Source organism: Mugil cephalus, chromosome 15, assembly GCF_022458985.1.
Source record: "Mugil cephalus isolate CIBA_MC_2020 chromosome 15, CIBA_Mcephalus_1.1, whole genome shotgun sequence".
Lineage (NCBI taxonomy): Eukaryota > Metazoa > Chordata > Actinopteri > Mugiliformes > Mugilidae > Mugil > Mugil cephalus.
Window position 1 is genome coordinate 19,902,194 of NC_061784.1, and position 26,708 is coordinate 19,928,901.

General features: G+C 40.7%; 1 protein-coding gene across 2 annotated transcripts; it reads left to right on the forward strand.

The window, feature by feature from the left end:
• The first annotated feature begins 5,541 nt into the window (after positions 1–5,541).
• Positions 5,542–26,275, forward strand: LOC125021391 (core histone macro-H2A.1). 2 transcript variants are annotated; one of them, XM_047607450.1, is made up of 9 exons: positions 5,542–5,762; positions 6,890–7,090; positions 7,342–7,448; positions 7,537–7,728; positions 8,888–8,995; positions 16,098–16,188; positions 17,965–18,054; positions 23,463–23,637; positions 24,671–26,275. In XM_047607450.1, the coding sequence occupies exons 2-9, from the start codon at positions 6,919–6,921 to the stop codon at positions 24,834–24,836; spliced, it is 1,101 nt and encodes a 366-aa protein (XP_047463406.1). In that variant the 5' UTR covers positions 5,542–5,762; positions 6,890–6,918; the 3' UTR covers positions 24,837–26,275. The 2 variants fall into 2 exon arrangements, with proteins under 2 accessions (XP_047463406.1, XP_047463405.1); XM_047607449.1 differs by lacking the exon at positions 16,098–16,188 and adding an exon at positions 13,835–13,934 and having other exon boundaries at positions 5,543–5,762.
• Positions 26,276–26,708: the final 433 nt, after the last annotated feature.

Consider the following 26,708-nt stretch of genomic DNA (forward strand, 5'->3'; position numbering starts at 1 on the left):
GTGATAATAAACCATGTTTAGAGCAAATTTTTATCTATATCACACATGCACACAGACACAGCATGTCATAGACTGGGACCTGCACTAAACTGCATTTTATTTACATTTTTCTTTCATTTTCTCCATACATATTGGTTGTTTTATATATTTTTCACAAGTGTTTTACTCATACAGTCATGTTTACATTAATGGACGGTTTGGAAAGTCGAAACATTTATTTATTTATTGGCATGCTCATTTGTATAAACTTTGTATTGTTCTGGTTTTTGCTATTGTAACTTAAAAATGTCTTGTACTGGCACATCATGCCGCTTTTAAATTGTGCCCCAGGGGCAAATTAAGTTTTCTGAATGTGAATCTTTAATTTTTGAGTTTTTTTTATATGTGTGCCTTTTCAGCTGTGAATCTCTGCAAAACTTTGTTATGTTCCAATAATAAGAATAAAGACTCTTGATTCTTGAGTTTGTTCTTGGGGAAACAACAACGACGTATATAATTTTAAGCAAAGAACTGTACGAGATAAATAAACTGTTAAGATTACATTTTTTTCCAACTATAAAGCATCACATATAAGCTGTGTCTCTTCTCTTGCACCCGGTAGATTCTACTCTTTAGTTTTGTATTTCTATTTATGTATTCTTTCTTAATCTGGTTTGTAAACTAAGCTGTTGCACAACCTGATCTCTTGCAGTGGGCTCGCACTGTGCATTGTTTTTTCTCTGGCTTGAGTCTTGTATGCTGCACTTGCATTGCTCTTCGTGGGATAATAAAGATTTACAGTTACAGCTGTGCAGTTATTGTGATTGAATAACAATAAACACCAGTATGCTGCAGGATCTGCTTCTTTTCTTACAATTTTACAGTATTTTAAATGTTCAAATTCATCACGAAACTGATCAGTAGCCCTAACCTTACCTTCTGATTCTCTTTGTTACTGCAACTTCTGGGCATTGGGTTTAATAGCAGACTTGACAACAAACACACAAAATGCAACAGACAAATAAGGAACCACCTGAATATAAATATTGATGTTTAAAAGTTTTTTTTTTGTTGTTGTTGTTGTTTTCCCCAGAACTATGTCAGTTCTGCCTAACAACATTGCGCAATCCGTCGCTTTCTTTGCACCTTAGAAATGAACAGAAGTAAACACAACACAACAGTGTTTGGGTCTATTTTCAGCTGTGAATGTGGAGCTCTTGTCAATATTTACAACAACTCTAAATTAACTACAGCGTTTGCTGATGATGAAGGAACAGGCCGTCCAGTGCAGTGATGTGGTGTGTGATTATTTTTTTTTTATGATATATGGATAACAATGAAGCTTTGTACAAGCTTTAATGATAGTATAGAAGCAGTTAATTGTTTATTCTGGTCTTTTTTTTATCATTTATTATAATATTAATATCATTAAAGAGACCTAACCTTTGCTTGTCATGTCTGGTTTGAGATTAGAAAGACCAGCCTGCAGGATTTAAAACAAACTTTCTTTTTTCTCACTCACTCAATTAACGTCCTCCTAAAACTATATTCTGATATCTATTTATCACCAAACACGCACCCTATTGGTGCAGACCAAAGGCACAGTCCATTCACATCAACGCAGGAGCTCATCACAAAAAGCTGGATTGTTCCCGCTGGTAAAATATTCATTGTTAGTCGCGTCTCTTGGACTTTCTCGGTAACAGATGACCACAGGCTATCACTTGACGACCTTCAGGCCTATCTGTTGGTGCAACACGTGTCCCCATTATCACTCCTTATTATTGTCCTGGGGGTCTGGTACACAGTCATCATTATGTAAATTATCATGACCTTCAGCACTGTTTTGTGGACCTGACCCGGACAAAGATTACATTATATAAATCTGAGATTTGAAGAATTTCTCTTATTCCCGCTGAAGTTATCATTCCTTTTTGTTGTCTCAATGATGTTGTTATGAATGAAATGAAATATGGTTGGTCATCTGACGGACCGTGTTACGTCATACTGATTAAATAAATATCAGAATATAATTTTACGTAGGCAGAATTCAGAGACGGCTCAGTTTTTATTTATGCACTCAAAGCCATTGTCAGGGTCACTCTCACCCACTGAGTGATGGCGTTTACTCCACATACCAAACATGACCATGAAGGATGTCATCAGTCTAATTTGTTTTTTAGTGTGTGTTTGTTTGTTTTATTATTTTTTATGGGCAGCAAAAAAAAAAAGAAAACTCCAGAATAAATGGACACATACACAAATATTCTTCACACTGAATGTTTTTATACGACTTAAAATAAAAAAATAATGGATTATGGTTATGGATTTTGATTGATGCAACAAATGATTTTTGCTGGATTTCTCATGTAAACTTTAGATTTTGTCTCTTTTTGCCTAAGTTGCACGATTCATCTGGTGTCATCCAGTTCAGTAAGTGACTTTAAAATGACATGTTTCCACACACAAGTGCTTGGCAGCTAAAAAAAAAGAGAGAGAGAGAAGGAGGAGGAGGAGAGTTCTTAAGTTCTGCAGAAAATGGTGGTTTTAATGCACGGCTCAGGTCTGACCTCTGGTGAGAAGCTGCTGCACTGCATCAGTGTGCTGCACATCTGTCATGTCGTTCCATTTATAAAGAATAAATAAATAAAATAAATGTATTATTTTGATGCATGTATGTTGCAGTTTTCAAGTGCCTTCAATTCTATGCCAACCTGTAATTTGGTTAAAATAACTATGCATTAGGCTTTATTCAACCTTTCTCAGAGTAAATTGAGAATCTAGAAAATAAAGTAAAGGTTGTAGCTGCAGCCAGTGACTGAAAGTACGGGACCTCATGCCAGTTGAAGTGAAAATGCTGGTATTGTTTCAGGTTTTGAATGATCAGTAAGTTCAGAAAATCTAAATTCTTCTCTATGAAAACAGGTCTGCACCATTAGCCATGGACTAAATGACTCTTGAGGGAGGAAATAACAACTTTTCTGCCGTATCTATTCTCATTTGCACATGTAAATCATTGCTATCATCAAATGCTGGTATCTCTTTTATGTTTTTCTCTTATGTATCATTTTTCCCCCCTTTTTTGACTCTACAGTCAGTTTTAATAGTAAAACATTCAAAACTTCTGTCACCTTACAAGTCTTAAAACTGGTATCTATTAACCTTTAACTCGTCTTAAGGAGCTTAAGGACAGTAGGTAACAGTTGGTACATGTCATTTATTTGACTCTATTTTTTAATATTGTATTAATATTATTATATATATTGTATTTTTACTGATATAACTGATTTAGTTTTTTTTCTCCACAAACACTTCATGTTGACATGTCAGATATGATTAACAAATAATAAGAAAGAATTGTGGCTAAACTCAAGTTGCTGCTTCAGTTTTAAGGTCATTTATTGCACATGCTGGTCCTCTGTGACTTAAAAGGACACTTGCACAACCCAGAGCCGTTGTTAACGCTGTTACTTCACCTGTTGTTTTCCAAGTCTCATGACTCCTGTCAGGATATGTCAATGCCAAAAATACTCTGCGGAGGAGTCAGAGAGAGGAGAGAGAGCTTGAGAATGCATTTGGTTACTTAAGAGAAAAAAGATAAATGTTTTTTTAAAAAAAAAAAAAAAAAAAAAAATCATGTTGATTTTGATTAACCAGCTTTTGTCCACTCAGCATTTTAAAGTACATTAACTGACAGTACAACTAAATGAAACACTCGATTCCCTCAAAACAGTGGGACCAGATTCAAGTCTGTTCAAATCCTGTGGTCAAACAGATCAATCACAACCACAATGAGCTGATTGAATCCCAAAGCAAAAGGTGAATTATGCTAAAAGTCTATTTACTCAAGCTCCTGGATCTGCCACTGAAAGGTCAAAACCCGCTGCGACTGACTACATTTCTGTCAACAACAGGAAAAGGAAAGAAATGACTCAGTCTTTTCCCTCTGTGCAGCGACTTCATCAAAACAGACAGGAGCTCAGATCATCTACAGTACATGATGATGAAACTGTCTGCCACATTAAAAAACGCTCTATAATTTAACATGGAAACATTACCCACTACACTGCTCAGACTTATCTTACGCCTCTTGTTCTGTGCTATCTCATACAGTCAGTCGAGCAACGATTCGAAGATTAGCTGATGCATCTTTTGTAAATTTAGCCTGTTCTCCTACATCACATACTAAATCTGCAGTAATTTATTAATATATCAATAGTGTGGTGGATTTGGCAGAGTCTATCTATCTATTAGTAGATTTAACAAATAATTGACAATATATCTGCAAATAATGTACACTATCACTATAAACACGTTGAGATATCTCTCCACAGATCATGTTTTCAGTTCTACCCAAGACTTCAAGTGCCTTTTTAAGACTCGTATGAAAAGCAGTTACCTCCTTAATTTCTTCACATTTTTTTATAAACGGGGATCTAAAACAAACAAAACAAACAAACACAGAAAACGACTTTTTGTTTCTGTGATTATTTCTGTTGTAAAGTTGGGAAGTTAACGAAGGTGGTCTACCTGGATTGACTCGTTATTGGAGACAGCCTCAAGTGGACATCCGAGGAACTGCAGTTTCAGTTTCAAGTATGTGCTGGAGATTCCTAGTCGGTATCGTTTATTTAAAGGAAATGATAAATGCAATGCAGGCAAATAACAACCGAACACACTTCCTCCAGACTCACTCAGGTTTTTGTTTAATTAATATTACGTTCTGCTCTAGCTGCCATGGCAACTGGTAGTCGTTATGATGTCACATCCTGTATGTATAGTGTCAAATAACTAAAATTAAACTCATCTAAAAAACAGAACAGGGATCAACATTATATTAACTAGATCCCAACTCCCATTCACTAACATGGATGAGGTGGCGGTTATGAACTATACTTCAACCAAACACCAGGGGGAGCTCTACTTGCTTCACTTTTGAGGAGCTGTTACGCCTTCTATCCTTATACAGTCTATGGTCCAGATAAAGCCAACATGCGGACACATCACAATTGGCCTTCACTGACAGTATCAGCCGTTGCTAGTCTATGATCACGCTGGTGTTGATACACCATGTATAACCAGATGTATTATAGTTTTAATTTGATAGAACAAAAATATTCAACAAGGCATTAAAATCTTGGTAAAAACTGGTGAAAGTGGGATGGGACGGGGAGGCGTCGCATTTCTTTCGATATATTTGTAATTTTTTGTTATTGTTTATGTGTTCTTCTTCTTTACTTAAAGGTTATTGTGCTTTAATGTTAGTGGTTTGGCTTTTCCCCCTTTGGATCAAATTGGGCTGAATGTGGCTCATACTAAAGCGAGTTTGACGCCCCTGGCCTAAGGGTTACCTTGATAAGTCTGGTAACACCTTTTCCTGATCCAAAAAACATTTTTACTCCACAGAAGAATTTATGTTTTGACACTTAAATGGGCCCCTGGGCACCTTGTAGTGACACCCCTGGTCAAAGAGGGAATGAATCAGCTCTCTCTATATATATCATGATATTTAAAAAGCCTAAATATAGGAGTCGTTATCGATGTGCCGGTTATGTGCGTTTCAGCTCAAAGACACGTGTTTTTGAGAGCAAAGTAAATGCGTAAAGGGTTAATGATCAGCTCCACAGTCAGACAGACTAGCTCTCCGCTCCCTGTGGTCGCGCTCCGCGGGCAGCGCTGGCTCACTCGGATATTTCAGCTCGCTGTGGATTGTGGGAGTCAGGGACACTGCCCAGGCTCGTTACCGGAGAACGGGAGAAAAAATTCCGCCGTCCGCCTGTTTTGTAAGTAATCCCCCGGGTTTGCGCGCAGCCGCTCCGCGTCTCTCGCGGCGTCTTCGCAACCGTCGCGTCGGTCTCCGTGCACCGAATTGAGGCGTTAACGTTGCCATTTATTCTATTTTATTTAATATTTTTTTATATATCTGCCATGGAGGCCGAGAGAGCGCGGAGACCGTGGAGCTGACAGGCAGGAAGGGGAGGGAAGGTGGAGCGGGCAGCGGCCGCCGCTCCACCGGGGTTATGTCCACCAGAAAGCTGACCCGAACGGGAAAATGTCACGCACGTCGCGTGACAGCTTTATTTCGGCTCTCGTTGCGGTCGCTCAGACCGGGGAAGAGATGAATGTACCTGTGCAAGACATCCGGCTGGCTGTTGACATGCGGAAATCGCTGTCAGTGGCCACAGAAATAAATGCCCACCGTGGCGGTTAAACCCACCTACACCTGAACGGGGTGCAGAAATCCTGCAGATGGTGCAAATTAAACGTATTTGCAATCCGCCGGCTCAACAAAAACGGCCAATATTGCGTTGGACACGGTGCATTAGAGCGGGGTTGAAGAAATGGCGTGGCCTATGGTGGCGCTAATTGATTATCACACAGCTAATTGGTGCCTGCATATGGTGCAGTGACACTGATTTAAATTCCAATAATGAGACTTATCATATCAAAAACTAACCGCTATTACACCTCAAACACCGGAACCACATGCACGTGGTGTTTGTGTTTAATAACTGAGCCCGGCTCGGTTCTCAGGAACATAGTGGGATGTGTTATTAAATGAAATATTTCAAAAATATTCAGGGCGATATTGAGGCTAATTGAAACAAGAAGCCTGATTTGGATCTTAGATATTATGCCAGTAAATAATGGAGCCGTCAAGTCACTTTGACTGGTCAATAAAAACACACTTTAAAATTTTTTTTACATCCGTTTCTTCCCGGTATTTCACGGCCGTTACCAGAAGCTGCACCCTGTCTTTGTTTTTACGTATTCATAAAGGACTGTGTTTCTATCCCGCAGGTCATTTTATTGCAACGTAAAACTGTGACATAAAAATTCTGGACATGATCAGACTTGTCAGTGGAGTGTGGTCAGCGTTGGTCCCCTCTCTCTCTCTCTCTCTCTGCAGAGTCCGACACTGGTTGCACTCTCAGCACCATGTCCAGCCGAGGAGGAAAGAAAAAGTCCACCAAGACGTCCCGGTCCACCAAGGCCGGGGTCATCTTCCCCGTGGGGCGCATGCTGCGCTACATCAAGAGGGGGCTGCCCAAGTACCGCATCGGGGTGGGAGCGCCCGTTTACCTGGCTGCCGTCCTCGAGTATCTCACTGGTGAGGTGAATTTTTTTTGGATAGAAGATTATTTAAACCAGGAATACTGGAGCGTGTTGCAACAGCCTGTTCTTTGACGTGTGCATTCAGGGGTTTCATAGTTCAGAGGTCACACAATGTCCTGATGTGTGCTTTTAAAGATGATAGCTTACATTTGGAGGGATATTTACTCTCCCAGTCTTGCAGAGATACTTTATCTGTTGTGTTGTGTAAAATATAACCCCCTTGCGTTTTGTTTCTGACCCCTGTAGCTGAGATCCTGGAGCTGGCCGGTAATGCAGCCAGAGACAATAAAAAGGGCCGCGTAACGCCGCGACACATCCTGCTGGCCATCGCCAACGACGAGGAGCTGAACCAGGTCGGCTGCTGATCAGACACCGAGAAGCTTTCGGACAGTTTTTTCATCTTCCGCTGATTGTTTACGTCTTTCTGCTTTCTGCTCTTAGCTGCTGAAAGGCGTGACCATTGCGGCCGGTGGAGTCCTCCCCAACATCCATCCAGAGCTGCTGGCCAAGAAGAGAGGCGCAAAGGGCAAACTGGAGGCGCCCGTCTCGCCCGCCCCTGAGAAGAAACCCAAGTCGGTGAAGAAAGCGCCGGCTAAGAAAACGAGCGGGAAGAAGGCGGGAGGAAAAGCCAAGGTACGTCTTCACGAGCGTGGTTAATAAACACTGAGGAAGTTTAAAGTGGATCACATTAATTAGTGCATGTTTTGGTATGCAGATGAGTTCATGAGCATGGCATGATCAAGCCGGTCGCGGTTACTGATTTATCCACTTTATTTGCCAGCTGTTTATCTGGAGGTGCTCAGCAACCTTGCTTTTAAGCCAAATAAATACAAGGAGAGCACACGAGGTGAATTAGCAAAAAGGTGGTGATAAAATCTTTATTCTACAAAGTTATCTATGGACCCGTTGTAAACGAGGCTAAAACAAAGGCAGCTGGACTTTGAGGGGTTTGGATTGAAACCTCAAACAAGTACAGCTGCCTCTACTTGAGCTTAGTTTTTACCGTGAGAATCTTCACAGTTTCACCACCAGCAGCACTCCCATCCCCGCTTTCTGCTGTAAACATGCACGTTAATAGACAATAAAATGCGGCATGAAAAATGAGCATTTGATAAAAATGCTGCAGATATTTAACAGTTAAAATCATTAATCACGTTTTTTTTTTTTTTTTTTTTTCATGAATCTGCAGCTAAAGTATCACGACAGCCCAAGTCATCATCCAATTTAAACAGCAGTTGTCGTACTGATCTGGTTAAAGAAACATTCATTTATCAGTGAAATCAAATCCGGTGTGAGGAGCAGCAACACGTCTACACTTGTCATTTAATCGCCGTGGAGACGTCTGGGCCTGATTATTGGATGTTTTTAATTGAGCTTGTTGAGAAAACTGAAGGAAAAGCTGATTTCATTCAAACAGCGACAGAAAATAATGAAATTAAAACTTAAATTACAAATTAAGGAACTGATCAAAATGATGTGTTGACAAGTCAAAGTTTAATTAGAAGAAATAAGTCACTAAGATACGTTCTGTTTTATATGTGGGAAATGGAATGAATATGTTTTTGGTACAGATAGGAAATAAATCAAACCTCACAAAGCTTTAATTAAGAAGACCTCTATGTCTAATATCCTGAAGATAAATTTAGATTTTAGGCGCTACACTGACAAAATACTAAACTACAGCTTCAGCCGTGACGCCAAAGCTGACCCTGACGCCCGACCTCCAAACCGAAGAGGACGACAGCGAACGTGAAGGCTGTGTACATGATCTTGTGTTCTGTGTCCTCAACAGAAACAGGGTGAGGTGAGCAAGGCGGCGTCTGCAGACAGCACCACAGAGGGATCTCCAGCCGACAGCTTCACCGTGCTCTCCACCAAGAGCCTCTTCCTGGGCCAAAAGGTCAGTCTCTGCCCACTCAGACTCTAGAGAGGACTTATACACGGTGCTTAGGCCAGTGTTTGATAATCTGCTACTCAAAGAGAGAGAAGTGTGGGTGCCAAACATCCAGCTCATGGGCCACAACCGGCCCGCCACAGGGTCCAGTCTGAATGGGCTTAAATATTACATAGAAGATATTAACTACAATTTTTCTGTAACATTGGCACCTATTCCTAGTTTGTCCACCAGGCACAATGCTGAGACCCAGAACTAGACAGCAGTTGGCAGCAGTGTGCCAAAATGTAAAATGTTTTACAAAAGGATCGTTTGTTAAAGGTCCCATATTATACTTTTTCTTAACAATTTCACACAAGTGTCAAGTTGTCAGAGGTCCAACATCATTATTTTCAACGTGCACTTCCCCAAATTCAGCCTTGGTCCTGAATTTCAGTCAAAAAGTTGCTCTAGTGAGCTCTACTGAGAACAGGCTGCCTCTGTGTCTGTACCTTTGCTAATGCTAATTAGTTGTGTCCGTCCACGCCTACTCCACGCTCCACTAGGGGACTGGATTTAGCTGGCGTTACCACGCGCTAATGTTTACGGTGACTATGACTATGGCTGGAAGAGACGCAATCGTTCAACTTCACCAGTTTGAACCAGAGTCTGACGTGATCGTGAATCACACAAGCATACTGATCAGAATTTTTAAGAAGCATGGTGGATGTCTATCTATCGCCTATGCTGAATGTCTCCTGATTAATTACTCTGGCGTATTATTCAAGGACACATACGTTAGCAGCAGTAACTGAGCTACGCTAGCTGCGGTGCTAACGTTACAGGCTATCACGCTAAGTGGACCTACACAGTAAAGCAACACGAAATAATTTCCAGTTAACATGTAGCTGTGACACGGTACCGTGTTGGTACCGATCCAGGCTTTATCTGCCGCTGTTTAACCAATACTGCTTTGCATGGACCCACGTTTAGAAAGCAGTCCCGGGAATGGGGTAAATAAAAATAAATTGTCCATGGGTCAGAAAAGGCAGTGAGTGACTTTTGTGGGGCTCATCTAAAGGCAGTATCCAGTACCGGAGAGAGTGGTCATTTCCCCTCATGACATCACGAAGGGAAAAATCTCAGATCCGCCTCTTTGTGCACACATTTGTTAAAACGTGGAGCAACCACATGAGGGAAGTGGGCCTCATACTCTATGGGGCTATGGGGACACATATTACTGTTAGAAAACTTCAGAATTGTGCATAATATGAGACCTTTAAATATTACATATAAACATCTTCATGATGTTCTTCTTTGCGTTAAAACAAAGAGAAACATCTGGAGTTATTTAAAGTTTATTATGTTCCTACTCCGGTCTCAAATTAAGCCGTATGTGGCCTTCGAACTAAAATGATTTTGACACCCCCGGGTCTAAGGTTTCAAAGAAAATGTGACGTCTCATTCTTGAGCAACCGAAAACAAATGAAACAGAAAGGTCACTTTTTATTCTGCAGCAGATTTAAGAACAGTCACCTTATTATATCCAAATGTTTTCATTTAGTCTTTTATCTGTACTTTCCCTTCACAACTAGACCTAAGGGTAGAAATCAATTAACGATGTGACAAAGTTTTGGTGTCATCTGGCCTGGCCTCATAAAAGGAAGCTCCTTTTTTTTTTTTTTTTTTAATGTTTTGTTGAACACATTTCCTCACACTTCACATCATAATACGTCTGCTAGAGCTCCACCGATGTTTAAGTAAGAGCTAATTGTAAGCTTTGCTTGTGATAGCAGCACCATGTTGTGTGTGCGTTTATTTCAGATCTGTTCGTTCCCGTTGCTTTGGTCCTGCTGAGAGAAAAAAAAAAGCTGCTTTTTAACTTGCGTTGAGCTGAAACATGAAAGTAAAATCTTTTACATCTTCGAGATCATAAGATTATAAAGATTGAAGGAACGTGCAAATAGATAAAAGCTCACAGCGACACTGTGTGTTACAGAAAGAATGACTCAAGAATGATGCAAGAAGCGTCACTGGTTCCATCTTACTAATTTTGCACATAGTAAGTGTATTATATGTGCAACATTTATGTCAGATGAGACTGATTTCTACATTTGTCTGTACAAATTAAATGAATTACACCACTTTGACGGCCGGTGCTCCTGCATGCATTGCAGTGCCGCGCATACGTTTATACGACTGTGTTGATTTGATACTAATTCCTTTGACATTTAGCTGGCGGTACACGAGGAAATGATTCTGCCTGTAAAATTGAACCACTAACCCCCTTTACTGCTATTTTCAAAGCTACATCTGCACAAACGATATTCAACTCGAATTGAAATCATTCTGATCAGAGTCTCCAACAACTGTCTGCACGGATACGAAATAAAAACATCTGATTTATGAGTTTCAGTACCACAAAAGTACTTTCCTGTGGTTCTTCTCATCATGCGCACAGTTGGGTTCATCCCACGTGCAGAAAAATTACAATAAAATAATGCACTAATATTATAATAACATTAGTAATAAATTGATTATCAAAGGTTTGTCAGAACATTCCTCCAGATGGAGTCAGTCTATCTCGATTCCAGTGATTAAAAGAGGTGTTTTTATTCAGATTATTAGTGGGATATTAGCGTCATTGTAAACACAGCACTTTGTTGTGAGTCTGTGAGTTAGCTGCATGAACCAATGAGGACTGAAACGGTAAATACCGTGTAGGGCTGAGAGGGATGACCAAAAATTTTTTTTTTTTTTTCATGCATAATCACGTGTTCACAACATTTCCTACTGGTTGATAGGAATTAATGCAGTAGATTGAATAAGGATGAACTATTTTACTGTGATGATGAGTAAATACTGTAGAATAATCCCACACTAGTAGTAAAACAGGTTTACATGGGCCTGTGTTAGCGCTGCCTTCTGATTTGGAAATCTGGGGACATTTACAGCTCAAGCGGGAAAAAAAAAAGAATTAAATGTCATCAAGATGAAATGAAGAAACAGGGACAATTATGGTTTCATTTATTTTGACATATTTATTCATTTTTAAACTGCTATGTCTTTAATGTCAATAGCAGTGTGACTGGCTACCGTAATAACTAGTCTGTGCGCGACATTTTTTTTCTCATTCATAAAAAGCTAAAATTGGGGACATATTCAGGTTCAGCTATAAACGGGGGACGGGTCATCCAAAACGGGGACTGTCCCCAGAAATCAGGGACCTCTGGTGACCCTAAAATAAATAAATAAATAAATAAAGGACCCAGGACAATATGGCGCAATACCACCCAGACCTAACACCATGCTTAAGTGAGGAACAAATAATAATAAAAATAAAAATAGATGGAATACTTGAAAATATATTTAAGAAAATTGCTTTTTTCATTCATTTATTGGATTGCACAGAAGAGGCAGAACTGATTTGAAATCCAGCCAGGAGTAACTGAAAGTGAAGCCAGTTCCCCTGCACTCAGTAGCTGCCGTCCACAGATTACAGCAGTTAACCTCCAACTGATAAAGATAATGAACCCAGGAATAGAAAGGTTATTTTACACACTTCATTATTTTAACTGCACTTTACTCTCCACAGCGTTTCCACTTGTGTTTAATTCAAGCTCATGCTTTGTGCTGTTGTCATTACGTTTTCTTATCTGGGCCTGGTTGGAGGAATGTAATGTTTGGATAACGGATGATTTAAATGAGTCTTACACCGAGAGGTGCTGATTGGATGTAATAATTTTTTACATTTAGAGGGATACCTTGACATTTGGATGATGGCAAACAAAACTAGATTCAAACAAAACAAGGAAATTGTGGCACAAAAGTAATGTTAATAAATTTGGATTGTCTCGGTAGGATAAATGTTACATGAAGTGGACGTCAGAATCAGGCAGCAACTTCCTGGTCTGAGAGATGAAGCCCATGTGGAAGTGTAAAAAATTGCAGTTCATCGAGTGGCCACTAGAGGCTCCAAAAGGGAGCAAATCCCCATAGACCCCCCATGTTAAAAAGTCCTACTTTACAATAATATTAAACATGTTTACAGCCTGGTACAAAAAGCGTTTTTTGTCTCAATAGTTTATTTGACTATTCATGACAACTGTACGGGAATTATTAATTAATTCATTAATTTATTATTATTATTATTATTATTATTATTATTATTATTATTTATTTAAGATTTAAAATTCTGCATAATTAAGGCCATTCCGCTTTGAGTGACAGGTGTTAGTCTGAGCTAACAGGTAGCGGAGAGTCGGGTGGGCGGGTCTTAACGTCCAGGATGCTTTAGCTCCACCTCAACACGATTCCTTTATCCATATTTAGAGCATCCGAGCCGGCTCCGCCCACTTCTGGCTTCATTTTTGAGGTTCAGAATCCAATGGGTGACACTACGATGAGTTTGTCCATAGATATATACAGTCAATGGTCAAAATTAATAAAACAATAATTAAATAAAATGTAGATAATGTATCAGAAACTGTACTTTTTTCTTTATTATTTTTTTGTAAGGGCTTCATCATCTCATCCAGGCGTCTAAATTTGAAGCTGCTCAAATTCTGTTAATTGTCATTTAATCTGATAAATTACATGCTGTGTGCATGAAGCCGTATAATTTTCTCTTTGCGCAGTAACAGGAATCGCACACATCACTACACAACCTATTGTCACATTTACTCTCAGTGTGCGTGTTTTATTTTAATGAATCAAAGTGTCGAGGTATCCCTTCAAGCTGCTGTGTGAATCTGGTTTTAATGGCTTTGCTTCCTCACCTCTTCCCTCTTGCTCCTCCTCCTCCTCCTCCTCCTCCTACACGGCATGCCTCCCCCCGTCGCTCTCCCCTGCCTCCCCCTTCCGCAGCTCAACCTCATCCACAGCGAGGTCAGTAACTTGGCTGGCTTTGACGTGGAGGGGGTCATCAACCCCACCAACGCTGAACTCGAACTTAAAGACGATCTAGGTGAGCGCCCCAGCCTCCCTCCCCCCCTCCTCACCCCCTCCGCTCGCTCTCTGGTCCCAGCGAGCTTTGAGGTTTTAAAAATTCTTGACGGTCGAGAAGACGTTTTCCACAAAGAATGTTTCTTCACACTGTGGGTGGTTTGATTCTCATCTTGCTTGTTTGGGTATGAAAATATATGAAAATTGCTATTTTTTTTAAAGACACGAATCAGTCCATGACTCAGACGTTGAGGCTTTTTGGAATCCAGACTAACTTAATCCACGTTTCTCTCTTCGTTTTCTGTTATTGGAGGCATTTACGTTCTGAGCCTGATGTCCTCCTTTGCTTTCATCTTTGGAGATCAGAGTCCATGTGTAGCATTAAAACAACGTGATGCTCTTTAATGTGTGAGCTTTAGGTTTATTGTAGCTACGCGACATCGAACAAGCAAATTTGATTCGCTTTGATATTTACTTTATATCTCAGAAGATACACAGTGTTAACTATGAATTAAGATGTTGGCTTCATTACTTAAAGATTAGTAAAAGACGCAGCCACTCCCCGACTGCTTGCTGCATGCAAACTGTAAAGGCTTTGACCAAGTTGTTGTTTTTTTTTTAATGCGGTTTATGCGGCAGTGAACTTTCCTCTGTAGACGTTCTTGTTGATCCCTCTCGGATGGTCCGCCTTTCAGGAAATCAAAGAGCCGCTCACAGTGTGAATAAATGATGAGATCCTTTGATTCGATGTGAATTCAAGCAACCGATCCGGCGCTTTGACGGTGAAGGTGGAATTTCTCTTTCAAATCAACAGAAAATCATGAATAAATGAGACTTTCAAGGATTTTTTTTTTTTTCCTCAAAGCTCCTCAGAGCGTCCTGCTTGCTCCCCCTCATTGTGTAGATGCGTTGAGGTTCATTCCAGGTTGTCTTCCTTCCTTTCAAATGGCTGCAAGGCCTCGGTAAAAAATAAAACCACTGTAATTCCAGGGGAAATGCCCGGGGAGTTAAAGCGAACATTTGTTGCTGGCTGCAGCCTGACTGTGAGGTTGTTCACCTGGAGTGTGGTCAAGATGTTCAGGAATCAGGTCGACAACAGCTGGACACAAAACTGGTTTCTGCATTAACACACAGTCAGCAGTGTTGGGCAAATTACTTCAAAAATGTAATGCATTACTTATTACTTGTTACTGTAATTTCAAAGATTGTGAGGCATCACATTACTTTTAAGTTGCTTTCACCAAAATAACTGCAATTATGTGTTTTGTGTTGTCATTAGTTCTTATTTCATTCAGTGTAGCTCATTAACACATCCAGTAGAAGGTGATGTAGAATAAATAAGCTAGGCTAACGCTAACAACGGTACATTATAATGGAGCAGTTATGGCTCATGGAGCAAAACATATTGTGATGGAGATGGTGTAAATTTAGGTGTATTCATATTTTAGTCAATATTACTAGAAGCTACTACTGTATATACGGTGTATATATGTGTAACTGAACATCTAAAGAAAGCTGCACCACGCTACATGTTTCCTTAAATTACTTGTGCTATTTCATGAGGTCCAGAGATCTTTTTGTTTTGCACAAAAAAAAATGAACTTAACTATAATGTTCTTCAGATTCTTTTCTCTGATGAACTGAAAATAATGAGCATATGTCCATCTGGTGAACGTAGAGTCAGACTCTGCCGCTGCAGTCGTCTTCTCCCCAATCAGCTGTTCTCTAGCACTAACAGGAAGTTATTTTTTTCTCCTCTGCTAATGTTGAATTTGTAGAAAAACACACAACTTAATTAATTTAATTAATTTCATGTTTAAATTCCATTGTAACATGCGTTATTTCTACGATTTTTTTTTTTGTAATGCCTTACATTACCATGTTACAGCTAAAAGTAATGCATTACAGTAATTGGATCGCTTTTGTAAAGCGTTACTCCCAACACTGGCTTATATTTACTCCTGAATAAATCCATCCAGCTGTGCGTCCCTGCTTCCTCATCGTTTCCTCTCCTGCCTCCTTGTTTCCCGTGACGTCCTCGGCCAATAAGGAGCGTCACGCCTCACGCCTCTGTCTCTTCCTCTCCTTGTTCTTCTCCTTCTCCTTTTAGCCCCATGTTGTTGCTCCTGTGCTCATTCACTGTGTTTTTACCACCATGTTGTTTGCCTGTCGTTGTCGTCTGTAGTTGCAAGTTGTCCAAGCCGACATTTCCATCGTGGAGAGCGACGCTGTCGTTCACCCGACCAACTCCTCCCTCTATACAGGTGGTGAAGTAGGTAAAGGAACCACTGACACCGCAGAGACCACCGCTGCCTGTCTGCTCTCCCTCTGCATCTCCAGAGGCTCTGCGCTACAGTCTGTGGACAAACATCACAGCAGCAGCAGCAGCAACAGCAACACATTATCTCGTTATAGGAGGTTTTTAGTTGGGGATCACGACTGGAACAGAAACCCACAACTAAACGTATTGTAAGTCATTTAACTTACAATTAACTTACTAGAGAGTCCTGAAACGTGCAAGCAGGGGCTCTCACATTTATGCTACAAGAGTGTTCAATTAGATTAGAAAGTCGGCTGCCAAAGAGAGCAGCGTTCACATGCTACGTTTCCAATAAACCCGACCGAGACGTACCAAATGTGGACAAATGAGGAAAAGGCTCATTTAGCTGCTCACCGCATCAGAAACGGCTGTTAGCTGGAAGCTGACTGTCTTTTCTCAGGCGTCAGACGTGCACCAGAAGTGTTTGGTTTGTTTCTCGAAGCAGAATTAACTCACGAGTCCCCAGATCACTGACAGGAGCCGGAGCGGAGAGGACTGCTTGACGTTTATGTCTGGCAGGAAAGTTCAGCTGGGCTTTTTGATCACTTTCCAGACTTGTATCCTGTATTTCAATCCTGCTGATGGATTATTCGGTAATCCTGAATTCAAATGTGAAACGGACTGCGTTAAACGTTCACTGCACGTTTAATTTAATGCGATCTAAAGCAAAGCAGTCTGCAAAAATACCCCAAAAGAAGTCTTCAACTTGGGTAATCTATACGTTGCATTGGATGTGTTTCATTTTTGCAGCTAAATCTGCACCGTAGTCTATCAGTTAAAAATGATCCGCTGAGCAGATTTGGAGCGGATCAAGTAATGCACACAGGACTATTTTGTGTAATCCTGAAACGATGCTGCTGCTGCTGCTGCTTGTTGTTTGTTGTTGTTTGTTCTGCTCGACTGAATCGTGGACGTTCTGGGCTTCATTTCCTGTGACCTGTAACCCCTCAACCGTGCTGTCAGCTCAGCTGGTTAGAAAGAGAAAAAAAAAAAACCCTTAGGGTTGATCAATGGTCATGTGGATTAATGAGTGAACAAACTGTGTAGCCATTAATGACCACAACAGGCTCTGAAACCCTGTCTGCTTGCTCGTATAGATTATGAAATACACAGAAGAGCTTTTTTCTTTTCTAACTAACAATTTCTCTTCGTCTGTTTTAACGATTTTGGAGCCAGAGCGTTAATTTCTCTGCCTCTGATGGAGTTAAATTGCTCTCTGGTTTCGTGTATGGCTTCTCTCCAGTGTGAAACGTCTCGCTTTAGAATAAGAAGGAAGAGAACAGTTTAGTCGCCAGCTGTAACAACATCTCCAGTTTGAGAGTGAGAGACAATGCCCTCAGTCCTCTTGTGTGTGTGAGGCACTGTGGGAGGACAGAGGGAAGTAATTATGGACTGAGGCTTTTAATACGTTACGTTAACTGACTCTCAGTGACTCATTTGGAAAATAGCAGGCTTGGATGTTTATTTGTGAGACTTTTCCTGAGCCGCACAAATAATGGAAGTGTCAGGATGTCTGTAGGCTTAATTAAGGGTTCAGCGATTCACAGAGAGAGGCCAGGTGAAATGACTGACAGCATCCTTGTCTGCCTTCTTGTCTGTCTGTCTGTCTGTCTGTCCACATGTCTGCCTGCTTGCCTATCTGTCAGCATGACCATCAGTCAGCTCTGCTCTTTCCTGCTGTATTCTGCAGTATGTGAGGATGCATTCACCCCAATCTCCTCCCCGTGTACAGGCTCCGCTCTGGAAAAAAAGGGAGGGAAGGAGTTCACTGATGCGGTGCAGGAGCTGAAGAAGAAGAACGGCCCTCTGGAGGTGGCTGGAGGTAAGTGCGTGCAGATCTTCTGACTCATCTCCGACTCTTTTTTCGGACCCTCCTCAGGATGGGGATCTCTTGTGGGGCTCAGTCTTTCGTTTCATAACTCAGGACGGTCGTTTGCTTTCATTTGGTTTGCTAAGCACCAGTAAGACCAGCAAGACCTGAAACTAGAGCCACAGATCCTCACTGACTGCCTGATGGTGACCAACTACTTCTAATAGTAATAATACATTTTAATTGTAATTAACTTTTCATCCAAGGATCTCACGGTGCTACAGGTTAAAAGCAACAAGTTAGAGCATGAAAGAGTAGCATAAGAAAAATACATGTATTCATGTATACACTTACTTATTAGCTATAGCTTTTGCCTTCAGAACTGCCTTAATTCTTGGTGTCATATTTCAACAAGGTGATGGAAACATTCCTCAGAGATTTTGGTCCATATTGACATGATAGCATCACACAGTTGCTGCAGATTTGTCGGGTGCACATCTATGATGAGAATCTCCCGTTCCACAACATCCCAAAGGTGAAATATTGGATTGAGATCTGGTGACTGTGGAGGCCGTTGGAGAACAGTGAACTCATTGTCATGTTCCAGATGATATGAGCTTTGTGACATGTTGCATTATCCTGCTGGAAGTAGCCGTCAGAAGATGGTCCACTGTGGTCATAAAGGGATGGAGACTTGTCAGATCCTGTTTTTCCAATCTTCGATTGTCCAGTGTTGGTGATTCTGTGTGAACTGTAGTCTCAGTTTCCTGTTCTTAGCTGACAGGAGTGGCCCCTGGTGTGGTCTTCTGCTGCTGTAGCCCATCTTCTTCAAGGTTGGACGTGTTGTGCGTTCAGAGATAGTATTCTGCATTCCTTGGTTGTAACCAGTGATTATTTGAGTTGCCTTTCTATCATCTCCAACCAGTCTGCCCATTCTCCTCTGACCTCTCACGTCAACAACTAATATTTTCTCTGTTTCAGACAATTCTCTCTAAAACCTAGAGATGGTTGAGAGTTAAAATCCGAGTAGATCAGCAGTTCCTGAAATACTCAGACCAACAACCAAACCACATTCAAAGTCACTTAAATCCCCTTTCTTCCCCATTCTGATGCTCGGTTTGAACTTCAGCAAGTTGCCTTGATCACCTCTACATGAATAAATGCATTGAATTGCAGCCATGTGATTGGCCTATTAGGTATTTGTATTAACAAGCAGTTGAATCGGTGTAAATAATAAAGTGGCAAATGAGTGTATATAGAATACACAGATCACTGACATCCCAGCAGTCAAAGGATGTTTTTGAATATAAAAGTTTTTAGAGCAGCTTTAAAGGAGTCCAGCCCTCAGGTGGAGGAGGAGACTGTTCCATAAACGAGGTGCTGGTCTGTCGTGGTGGAGAGATTGTGGAGTGATGAATTCTTGTAGGCAGGGGGGGTGCGTGCCCATTGACGTATTTATGGGCGAGCAGCAGAATTTTCTAATCAATCCAGAATGTGACAGGGAGCCAGTGCAGTGTGTAAAGGACGGGAGTTATGTGCTCATATTTACGGACTCTCATCAGGATCCTGGCAGCACTACTTTGGACGTACTGCAGCTCCTGGATGTACTCGCCAGGAATCCTGGTGAAGAGTCCGTTTGCGGTAGTCCAGTCTGGAGGAGATGGAGGCACGGACTTAACATCTGCTACTGATTTTTAATTTGCTTATTTTGCAAAAACACCAGCAGCAGTTAAGTTTCTATTGAGTAATGTATTTATTCATTACACTTGATGCTGAATACTTGCTTCTGTCTGATAAATGCATCCTAAACTAATCCTGTATCAAAACGTGGAGCTATTTGCTGTTGTTTCCATTGAATTAGAATAAGATGGGAATGACTGTTCCAGGTATTAGCCAGATCCTCTGGTTATGGCACATATTCAGTTTGCAAAATTCATGAAAATATGAATAAAGGGTCTTTTGAATTGATAGTAAAATAAGTAGAAATAACCACATAAATAATATGACCCTCTTTCTACGGGGTAGAAAGAAACACTTCCTGCATACAGTGAAGATTGATATATACACCAATCTTCTCTTCTCTTGTTGTCATCCTGTTTTGCTTTCCTTACTTTCCATGTCTTTTTTTTTTTTTTTCCAGTGCTGGATTTAAAGGTTTTGGAAAGTGCATATTGATCCACTCAGCGTCACTCAGCTCTTATGACGGTGACGTCAGCAGGTCCCTTAAATTTCTCATCTCTGACATGCTAACAGCTAAATTGGGTCCACAGGGCGTCAACTCCCACACGGGGCAGATGATTTCAGGACACACAGTACTGGCACGTCACGTCTGTTCCCCGTGACTTCAGTCCAAACCCTCACAGAGTCGTACTGTTTGAGCCCTTACACATTATTTTATCTTTCAGTCCATTCGTCTTTTTTTTTTCCCCTCCTCATTTCGTTTCCTCCTGTCTTAGTCCTTTTCCATCTGTCTCATTCATTACCCGTCAATCTCACTCACTTCTTCAAACAACCCCCCCCCCCCCCCCCCCCACGTCAGCCAAGTTAGCTCAGCATCGTAATCCCGGCCTATGTGTGGAGCTCATAAATAGATTACCAGGTGAGTGAACACCAGGCCAGCGGAGGCTGTCGGGGATTCTCCTCTGGGTCCAGACCAGACCTGGATCAGAGCGAAGACGTCCAACAAGTTCTTCAGGACGTTTCGAATCTTACGGATTTTGTGAGCAAGCGTCTTAAATACGAGGCCAGAGATGGATTCTAACGTAGTAATTTATTAAATCTATTATCTACATCATTTAGTAAAAATGTGACCAGAGGAAGAAGATGATGAAAACGACTCCATAATCAGACCTACCAGCCTGTTGACCTGAAGTTAGTTTACTTGTTGCTTAGTGTTGCTGGTGTATTTTTCTCTGCTGAAAGTGGAGACTTGTTGATTTGTGATAAATGTGCAGTTTTAGGTCGAGGGGACTGAACGCAGCACCGCTAGTCTTTTTGCAGCTCATTCATAAAATCTTTTTTCAGTGTAGTGATCAGTAAGTAAGTCTCAGTATTTTATGTACTTCATCGTGGTCCACAAACTATTAAAACACCTGGCGATATCCAGCCGTACTTTCAATTTGCTCATAAATCAAGTTTCTGATTTAGATGTTCATACAAAAAAAAAAAAAGTTTCAAATCCTGGTATCAAAGAATTACATTTTATATTTTGTTTGAGCTTATTTTAAGATTTTTTTTGTCAAGCAAAAAAAAGCTTCACCCATTTGCAGATATTTATTATTTTCTTAATACAAGATGATTTGATTGAATATAAGAATATTTTGCTGTAGGTAAAACTGAGTGGATAGACATGTTTTATTAAAAGATTCTGTAGGATCTTTTAATAAAACATGTCTGGAATCCTTACGAACAAAATGCCACTGTTATGTTATGTGTTCATGTAATAATATGTCTAGTTGATAGATATTAATATAAAATATATATGAGTTTAAAAAAAAATGTCTCTGTGACAGCATTTAATTCAACTGATTATCAGCTTATCATGTCACCTGTTAAATAAATATACACCGATCAGCCACAACATTATAACCATCGACAGGAGAAGTAAATGACATTTAAACCATCTTGTGACAATGTGACCATGATCTGCAGGAAACTTTTGGACCTGGCATTCATTCATCATGTGGATGTTACTTAGACATGTAGCACCCACCTAGACCCAGACCAGACCAGACTGGGATCCCCCCTCTTCCCCTCTTCCCTGGGGTCACAATGTTACGTCTCATATAGTATAAATTAATGGGTTTAGGATTGACTGCTCGTCTCATTGTCATTCGCCGACATCTGGTCTGTCATTTGCAAGAAATAATGTTAGTGGTTATATTTCAGCACCAGCGCGGCTGCGTTTGGTTTTTTGGGGACTGAATAAAAGAAGCTGGTAAAACAAAAAAAAAAAAAAAAAATCCCAGAAGCCAAAACCACATCAGCAGAACGTCCACACACACTGGAAATGGTGCGGGACCGTCCACATCCTCAGACTACCACACACTCCTCCCTCCTCCACCCAAAACCGTAAAACAAGCTTCGCTTCGCAAGGCAGACATGAAAACCTGTGACTTTACCTCACGGGCAGATCACACATGCAGCGACGCCTGGCTCTGCCTCTGCCTCTGCTGTGTGAAGTCTCTCCATCGTCTCTGCGGGCCATCTGGAAATGAGCTCTTCCTCAGCTTTCGCTGCAGTCCAGTCACACGCTCGCTGTGGGCTAATAAACTCCCACTTCACAGAGTGAGGGGCTTTGGCTGGGTTACACTTTCTACAGCTGTTGGTTTGATGAAGGACTAAACTAACCGTTTAACTGCGGAGAACAGAACTGCCGGCCCTTCTTTCTCTTGTCACTCCTCTTCATCTCTCTCCATCCCAGCGGTCTGGAGAAGTGATTTCTGTGGCACCACTTCGCCTGAAACAGTCAAACCAGTTTAAGCTCCTGGATTCGCTTCATTCACTTTTCCGCTGAGTGTTCTTTTAGCTCTGTGCGGCTAATGAAGCTGAGAAAGTTCACTCATTGTCTAAAACTAGTGCAGATGCTGGATGGTGCTCGCGGGACACACAAAGCATTCGTCTCAGGAGGACTAAATAAATTGGGTGGCAGCTGTGGGTGACGACAGACTTTCTGCTTCCATTTAGTTTGATTACGTTCTCGGTGTTGTGCAGGCGCTCGTGTAAACATTTATCTAACATGTAAACATTTGCTCGACGCTGAAAAGTCACACCACATTTCTCTCTTTTTTTTTTTCAGTTTTCACAGATGAATATCATCCTGTTGATATTTAATGTGCTGCAGCTGATTTGGATAGCTGTTTACTCGTTTAGTTTGGTTCCTGTCTAGGTCTAATATCACATTTGGTTCCTTTCAGGCATTTTATAGTCGAGATCAGGGGTGTCAAACATAAGGCCCGGGGGCCAGAACTGGACCGCCAGAGGGTTCAATCTGGTCCAATTTGCAAAGGCTGAAAAAACTACACAGAAGATTACAATTTAACTGCAATTTTTCAGTAAAACTAACTTATTTTCTTATTTTTTATTTTTTTTTTGTCAGAGTTGTAGACACAACAACAAGAACTAAACAGCAGATGGAAGCAATGTGCTGAAATTGTTATTAATATGGTCCGGCCCACTTGATATCAAATTGTGGCCCCTGAACTAAAATGAGTTTGACACCTCAAACCTTCACGGCTAAATAAATATTTAATCAATGAATGTAATTTGTAGTTTTAGAATGACCTGTATCACAGATTTAATATCAGCATATGTTTTCATGTAGGGATGTGCAAAGGAGTTTTCATTTTCAGTTTAGCTAGCAGTTACGTCCTCACCACTTTTCCTTGTCTCCTCACCGACTGTCCCTCTCCTCCTTGCAGCCGTGCTGACCTCCGGCTTCGGTCTACCCGCCAAGTACGTCATCCACTGTAACAGTCCGGGCTGGGGCTCCGATAAGTGCGAGGAGATGCTGGACAAGACGGTGAAGAACTGCCTGGCCCTGGCAGACGAGAAGAAGCTCAAGTCTGTGGCCTTCCCCTCCATCGGCAGTGGAAGGTAAGGAAACACACCTGTGAGAGGAAGATGCTGTTAGAAAGTAGTTTTAGAACAGCTCGGAGCAGGTTTATCTCTCACAAGTTGTTCATGCAAATGAACTACCAAGGAGTTGTTGAAAAGCTTCTGACTTAAGCGTGGTTCTCTGTGGCACATAGATGCATAGGCTAACTTATTCTTCGCTGGTCAATATTAAAGAGTTTCGCAGCTTCCTCTGCAGTATTTTTCTCTGCATATTTCAAAATTTTCTCCTTGAAATTCACATCAGATTTTCTGCAAAAACGCTCGTTCATGTGGCACTTCAGTTGTAGCTGCTGCCGTCCTTTTGGCACTTGTTGTTACCAGAGCCATATGTTAGAGAGAGTCTGGTCAACTCAAATCATGGCACCATGTTTGCTACATCGGGGGGAAGATTCTACAGTGTAACCCTATGAGGTGGATGTGCTTTGTTGAAATAAATCGCCTATTTTCACCATTAACGGGCCTATAAATGTTACTGCTAACATCTGTCTGTATGTAAAAGGCCCTCACTTATATATCCCAGCCTCTACTTACTTTAAATATCTTAAATGAGCCTGTAAAATGCTTTGTAGCCCAATCACCTCATCAGTCATGGAGCTGTGTTTACCTTCTCCTCGGTTTCTGTGTTCGTCCATCGTCGTTAAGTTTGAAATTACTCAGAAAAATGATAAATACTCAGAAATAGTGAAAATTTAATTAGTCTTACTGTTATTTAGTATTATCATTATAACATTAGCATTCTAGCCATAATAACTTAGTAGTGACAGAGGCAAAATTGAGGTTTTGTTCACACCAAAATCTGTAAAACGCCTTTACAACTTCACGCATGAGAATCCAATAATGTAATAATGTGTCCCATTGAGCCGTGACAGTGAGGCACAATGTTTTCTGTTTAGAAATTAGCTATCCAGTGAAGCCTTAATCCAAACTAAACTGTCCAGTGGTTAATTGTGTGTCTGCTGCTTTTAAGGTGTCTGACCACACTTCACTCATAGTGCGTGAACTGTCTTTCCAGGAACGGTTTCCCGAAGCAGACGGCGGCCCAGCTCATCCTCAAGGCCATCTCCAGCTACTTCGTGGCCACCATGTCTTCCACCATCAAGACCGTCTACTTCGTGCTGTTCGACAGCGAGAGCATCGGGATCTACGTGCAGGAAATGGCCAAGCTGGAGACGAGCTAAAAGTACGAAATACTGGCCCCCACGTCCCCTCGTCCCCGCCCTGTGTTTTTTTCCTTCGAGGAAAGAGGAAGGTGTTTACTAGTGATTTGTTAAATATGAAGAGATGAAGAAGAATCTTTCTTAAAAAAAAAAAAAAAGGCCGGGAACTTGCTTTTGCATTATGTTTGTACTTTTACTATATTGTTTTTAATTTCTTATTTACCTGTCACCTCTGGCATTTAAATGTAGACGTGCACTGTTTCATTCGTTCATTCATTCATTCATCCATTCATTCTGCGGTCTTTGAATACACACAGTGCCACACAAACAAGAATCAACAAGCGAGAGGACTCAAGGTTTCATTTTTCAGGTCATGTGCAGTAAAAAGGTGGGAGACATGGCTTCACCTCAACGACACGGCTTCCACAGAAGTCAGATAAATACGGGTTAATGCATGTTAAAAGCAGTGAAGATATATAAAAAAAAACAGCTGTTCTCTTTCTTTTCAGTTAATTCACTTAATTGTGTGTTTCTCGGTATTAATTTTGCATTTTGGATAATCTCAGTTGTTTTAGTACTGTATAAAAAAAAAAAGAAGGAAAGTTTGGTCTTCAGATTAATGGAAATTTAGTTTTTGTGTTGTGTGTTACAAATTCCTATTTTTGTGCTGCAAACACCTTTAATTTCCAAAACAGCAAAAATTTGATTGGGGTGGAGAAATCTAAGAAGAAGTACTAGTGCTATGAGCTTTTACAGTTGAGGACTGAGGACCTGCTGGTTTTTATTTACAGTACAGTTTATGAGTACGAACTGGAGATTGAAGTTTTGTTTTTTTGTTTTTTTTGTTTTTTTTGCAGGGCACTTATGATTTCTATTGTGTGTTCTTATAAATGTTTATATCGATGGAGTATTTGTGACATGTTATAGTAAAATATTGGACTGTAACATAGATTTTATTTTCTATTTTAATTTTCACACTGATTCTAAACGGCACAAGATTTGGTAGGAGAAAAAAAAAAAGATGTCTTTTTTTTGTGCGTGTGTGTGTGTGTTTTGTCTTTGTTAAGCCATAAAAGAAATGTGGTCATTTTTCGCTGGAGGCTCTCTGCTGTCGCTTTTGGTTTGCTCGTCCACTCAGCTGCCACCAGATGGCTCCCTGTAATCAAGAATTGGATTTTTTCTTTTTTTTTTTTTTTTATCTCAGCCATTTTCTGTGCAGCAGCAGCAGCAGACCTCTTCACGCAGAAGCTGGGCCGATTTGAGTTGGATTTGAATTGGGACTGATGGACGTATACGCGGAACCCGGCTGCTCTGCCGCATTTGGACTTTTCAAAAGCCTAACTTTTCTTATGAGAAAAAAAAAAAAAAAAAAGTAAAACGCTTTCTAGAGAATTGCTACAATTAATGATTCTACAAAAAGTCTGTACACACTCCGGTAATAAAATACCTTTAAAAAATCACAATTTAGTTCCTCCTGAAATTATTTGGATATTTTATGAGTGCGGCATAAAATGAAATAATGTGTGTTAAGTTTAATATAAGGAGATTGTCGTTATAAATCCCGGTTCACTAAAGTGAGAACCAAGTGGATAAGAAAATATGGAAGAGGCTAAGAGCCACAGTCATGATACGACCCCCCAACACCAACACGCACACACACACACAAAAGGAATCAAATGTTCATTTTACACTATTGTATCAGTTATCTGTCATCTAGTTTTTTTTTTCATGTTGCGTAGTCTTTTTGAAACATTAATGTCCCATTTTTAACTAAATAAAACTTCCTGTTGACCCCAAAAATACCACAAAGCAAGACCTGACTTTTACATTGAATCGTAAAACAACACAAAAACACAAATTTCAGTTCATTTTTCAGTCGTCCTCTGGTCTTGT